This window comes from Penaeus vannamei, chromosome 19 (genome assembly GCF_042767895.1).
Source record: "Penaeus vannamei isolate JL-2024 chromosome 19, ASM4276789v1, whole genome shotgun sequence".
Classification (NCBI taxonomy): Eukaryota; Metazoa; Arthropoda; class Malacostraca; order Decapoda; family Penaeidae; genus Penaeus; species Penaeus vannamei.
In genome coordinates this window covers 29,106,590-29,111,589 of record NC_091567.1, presented here as the reverse complement: position 1 = coordinate 29,111,589, position 5,000 = coordinate 29,106,590, and the positions used below count along the sequence as shown (strand labels likewise).

Genomic DNA, 5,000 nt, shown 5'->3' with positions numbered 1-5,000 from the left:
CAGAGGGGGAGCAAGGCTGGAAGATGACCGTCTACAGCAGCTTGAAGAGGAACAGGAACAGCTCAACACATCTCTCCTGGCCTTGACATCACATTTTGCTCAGGTAAGACATTTGTGTGTTTTCTTTTCTTTTTCACTGTGTCTGTATTTTTGGATGCATGATTCTGTCAATTTTAGGAATGTAGATATAAAAGGTGAAGGTTATCTTGGACACTGAAACACTAAATTAAAAGTGTAGAATATTTCCCTTTACTGGTTCTGACTCCTTATGAAGCCCGTGTTTGTAAAGATTTGAAAAATTACTCCTTGCTGATGAATCCTATTCAAGATTCCCTTCATATTCACAGTTATTTAAACCTGATTAGAGAGTTATTTATAGAGGTTTTAGCATCGGTAACTCTGCAGAAGCAAGTGGTAATTGAGATGATCTGGATTCATTTTTCTTGTTACCTCTTCAGCTGCTGCTTCTTTTTAACCTTCGCCATTATTTCTCCTCCTTGTTTCTTCTTACTTTTTATCCTTATTTTAGTTATTATTTAACTTGTTTCCTCTTCTATACTTCTATACTTCGATGAGATGGTGTTGTAGAGAACAGCTTGCATATTTGTATGTTAATTTTCTCACAGGTTAGGATTTTCAGGGATTTTGTTTTATGATTTGTTAAGAGATGAGTTGAAGTTGCAGCTTAGAAACTGAGTCCTGTTCAAGATTCCCTTCATGTTTACAGTTATTTTAACCTTATTAGAGAGTTATTTATAGAGGTGTTAGCATTGATAGCTATGCATAAGCAAGTGGTAATTGAGATCATTTGGATTCCTTTTTCTTGTTACCTCTTCTTTTTAACCTCCTCCTTTATTTCTTTTCTTTCTCCTCTTTCAAGTTTTTTTATTTTAGTTATTATTTAATTTGTTTCCTCTTCTATACTTGTGCTAAGCAATGAAATGGGGTTGTATAGAATAGCTTGCATATCTGCATCTTAATTTTTGCACTGGTTAGAATCTTTATGGATTTTGTTTTATGATTTGTTAAGAGATGAGTTTGTTTCAGCTTCATAGTTTTCATATGTCTTAAATGTAGATTAATACTACAGCTGTTATTAGTTCATAAAGCCAGTGCAAGTAGTTCTGAAAAAAAATAAAACTTGAGAAATATATGAGTAAATTGATTTCGAATTTTGAATCTTGAATTGAATTGTACCTCCATTACCTGAAAAATAGATATATAGCTAACTAGCCTAGTAATTTTATTTTATTTTTGCAATTGCTGTATATGTTAGTGGACACTCCTATTAGTAGTAATTCAAATAGGACACAATTGAAGATTCCTTTTATTCTTTTCTTTTCTTTCCTGTCTTTCTTTCCCTATTGAGGAATAAGCAAAGTGTGTGCATTTTACTGTGCTTATAAGGAAATTGAATAATACTGAAAGCTAAGCATACTATACTTGTCTTTCAGGTGCAGTTCAGATTGAAGCAGATTGTAGATGCATCACCAGACGAAAAAGAAAAACTTCTTCATGAGCTTGAGGAGTTTGCCAACAGGGGGATCCCAGACTTACGAGAGGCAAATGCTAGAAGAAAGTCGACTGTGAGCGAGCATGTGAGTATAGTTGTTAACTAGTAAAATTATCTTATTTCTGTGCCATGTCTAGCTCGGAAACGTACATTCAGGCATTGCTTAAAGTGTGTGAGACCCTGTAAAGTTAAGTATGATTTTCTTTACAAAATACTTTGTACAGGAGTAGATATCTTTAGATATGTAATATGAGTGAATTTAAAAGTGATGAAGGGGTTATTTCTTTTATTGTACTTATTAACAGTAAATTAAGATTTTTGTATTATGGCTATAATCTCAGGCTTTACATTTCTTTACTTATGCAGTAACAGCTGATATTGGCCAAGAAATGGTACGAAAAAAAAAAAAAATAGTTCTTGCACTTACTCTTAGAAGGGAATTCATGTTTTTCCCGAAGTTTTCAATTTTCTTTTTTTTTCCCCAAACTCAGGTTGATGGTGAGGAAGATGATCATGCAGGAATGGCCAAACAGAAGGAATTAATTGAAAAGTTGAAGCAGCAGCTGGAAGACTTAGAAAACTATGCCTACCAGACTGGAGAAGGTGGACCTCCTCAAGCCAAAGTCATGGAAAAGCAACGGGTCGTTATAGGTGAGAGGCACATCCATTGACTACTTTATTATAAAAATCTTGTGAATTTTATCAATGCATTTGAAATTATCAAATGCATAGATACTGGCATATACTAATCTTTCTTCAAATTATTTTTTTTCTTTTTCTTTTCTTTTCTTTTCTTTCTTGTACATTATTCATAATCCTGTTCCAAATTTATGATGTTTCCTATGCTACAATGCTTACACTTAATAGATAATATATTTTTTTCCTGTCACTTATTAAAGTGATTAAAGCCAAATACAAAGTACCTAAAAGTTTTTATTATTTTCTCTCCACAGAGCAGCTAAAAGGGACGCTTAACTTGAATGTTGACGAGTTTGACAGACTAAGCGTGGATGATTTAAAAGTGCAGGTTGATAGTGCCATTCGTGAGGTAAGTTGACTTTGTTAAGAGAATGTTTTGAGCAGAGGTTGCCTTGCAGTGGGATAATTTAATTGTATAATAAACAAGGTTCTTTATGCGGCTGTCTACTCTCAAAAAAGCTTTTTATGACTGATATGGTTTGTGATGCAGTGAAGAAGTAACATGCATGTATTATTATGAATATTAAAACATTCCTTTAAGAATCAGAATGGGTGATGTTTAGAAAGAATTTGTGACTAAAATACTTGTTTGCATGTGGTGTATATAGCTGCACAGTTACATGTAGAATGTAGTATAGAAGTAGCATATTAACAAGAATGAACACATGAGAGGGACATCTTTATAGCACTTGGGATGACAACTGTAAAAGAATATATCATTTCAGAAATGATATTGTTTTACCATAACATAACCCAAAATAAATGATTGAATTTCACATTAGTTAGAAGTTTGTTTTCATCTTGCCTTGACATTAAGTTGATAAATTCATGTACATGGCTTTTATGCCTGACTTTTGAATGATATGAAAAGAAAAACCTTTCCTTTTTAATTAAATGATTATAGATCTACTGTGTTGTACATTAACATTATTGTTAGAGACAGGGCTGAGTGCTGTAGAGTTATCCATAATTTTACTGCTTTGCAAAAAATAAAAATAAAAAGTGGCCCCCATACTTTTTCTCTCACATCATCAGTGCTCCATATGAATAACCAGCTACATTGGTCGTAGATTCACAAAAATTTTCATTCTTGCACCTGGGAAATAACTTTCAAGATGATTGGTGAAAGTAGATATTACCATTTCTGCCAGAAATTCATAGCAGTGATCAAGGAAAGCCGCCAAACTCTAACAAAAGAAAGAAACTATTTTTCCCCTTCCCTGTTCAACTGCGTTTCCTTCTAACAAGAGATTTCTTCCTATGCACGCTGCACTTGGATATTATATACTAATCCACCGTACCCTGGACTAACCCACACATCTGGTACGGCTCTCCTTCCTAACGTGATGCTGCAGTTGGTGAATCCGCTCAAGATGAAGGAACAGTTGGTGGCCCAGCTTCAAACGCAAATTGTAGACTTGGAGAGGTTCATAGAATTCTTGCAAGGTATTCTTTTCCTCTATGGTATTTGTGAGCTGTTTTCCTGTTCTCCTTTTTACTTCTTTTGTTATTACCTTCTGTCTTTCTTTTCTCTTTTTACACAATATTTTATTTTTAAGAGAATTGTCTTGGGGAAAGGCTTTGAGTAGACAGGCAGGTAATGCTAAAACTATGTGTAGTAAACTGTTACATAAAACTGTACACTGACTTCTGGTAATGGTGCTAACTTTGCATGTAGAGAGTCATTAATGATTTGTGTTTTATTGGATTTCCTCAGAAACTAAAAATATTTTCAAAGTACCCTGTCAATATCATGTAGTGTTTACAGGTTAACAGAATATCATGTGATTTGGGAAAAAAATACAATAAAGATAACACTGTATTTATGAAAACTGATCTTGAAATGTTGATTTCCATTATGAATATATGTTCAGTAAAAATGAATCTGTAATACAATATCCTTACTCTTTGCTATTGTAGGATCTGTAGATAATAAGGTCAAGAGCTTTTATTTTTATTTTTTTCCCCCACTATTACTAAACACACGTATAATGCCCTGATATGTGTATATATATATATTTACATGTATATGTTTTTCACAAGCAAGACTTGTATCCCTACCATATTCATAGATCATTCATATCACATCTTTATAATTCCAATGAAGGTGAGGGCACCGGTGGAGTCATCAAAAATGGTAAGGTTCCTTGTAGATGCAAAACACCTGAAGCACGTCACCCGGGAGATGGGAAGCCACAAGAGAGTGGCTTTTCTCAGGGCAGGCTCGGTACACAAAGATGCAAAAGTAAGAGCAAGAGTGAGGAGAGAGAGCAGGTGAGTCATGTCACTCTTGCAAAATGAGATGAAAATGTGTATATATTTATGATTTTATTTGCAGAGTAGTGTTCATGTTGGAAATATTATGCTGGTAATATTTTTTTCTTAGTACTACAAGAAATGATGATTGCAGTTTTGATGATGAAATTAAAGATAAATCATGAATTTTTTTTTGTTTTTTTTTAAGTTATTAAATCCCAATTTGTCTTTCAGCTACGCATGGAAACGGAAAATATTATGAAACGAGCGACCACGTTATTAAACATGCTTTCATTTGGGTGTGGTGCCTCCAGCTCCAGATTTCAAAAGAATACTCTGAAAAAGACTCCACAGGGAAACCATTATGGGTAGGACTCATAATATTCCATTTGATATTGTCATTTTCTTCTCTTCAGTATTTTTCGGTTAAATTCTCAATCTTTTCCTTTCACAGCTTTAGTGTTGTTTTTAGTATGACCTATAATTCTTACTTGTATTAGTAATTACTGACACTAATATGAAATTCCTTAGG

General features: G+C 33.6%; 1 protein-coding gene across 2 annotated transcripts in view; it reads left to right on the top strand.

Moving 5' to 3' along the window:
- The window catches only part of LOC113829499 (RUN domain-containing protein 1), a 21,910-nt gene that overhangs the window by 11,961 nt on the left and 4,949 nt on the right, over nucleotides 1–5,000 (top strand). For both annotated transcript variants that reach the window (XM_027382678.2, XM_070134160.1), the window contains exons 3-9: nucleotides 1–103; nucleotides 1,455–1,598; nucleotides 2,005–2,164; nucleotides 2,467–2,561; nucleotides 3,568–3,658; nucleotides 4,320–4,486; nucleotides 4,703–4,836. The exon at nucleotides 1–103 is cut by the window's left edge and continues 18 nt beyond it. In XM_027382678.2, the coding sequence (XP_027238479.1) occupies nucleotides 1–103; nucleotides 1,455–1,598; nucleotides 2,005–2,164; nucleotides 2,467–2,561; nucleotides 3,568–3,658; nucleotides 4,320–4,486; nucleotides 4,703–4,836 (894 nt within the window). The remainder of the gene's footprint in view (nucleotides 104–1,454; nucleotides 1,599–2,004; nucleotides 2,165–2,466; nucleotides 2,562–3,567; nucleotides 3,659–4,319; nucleotides 4,487–4,702; nucleotides 4,837–5,000) is intronic.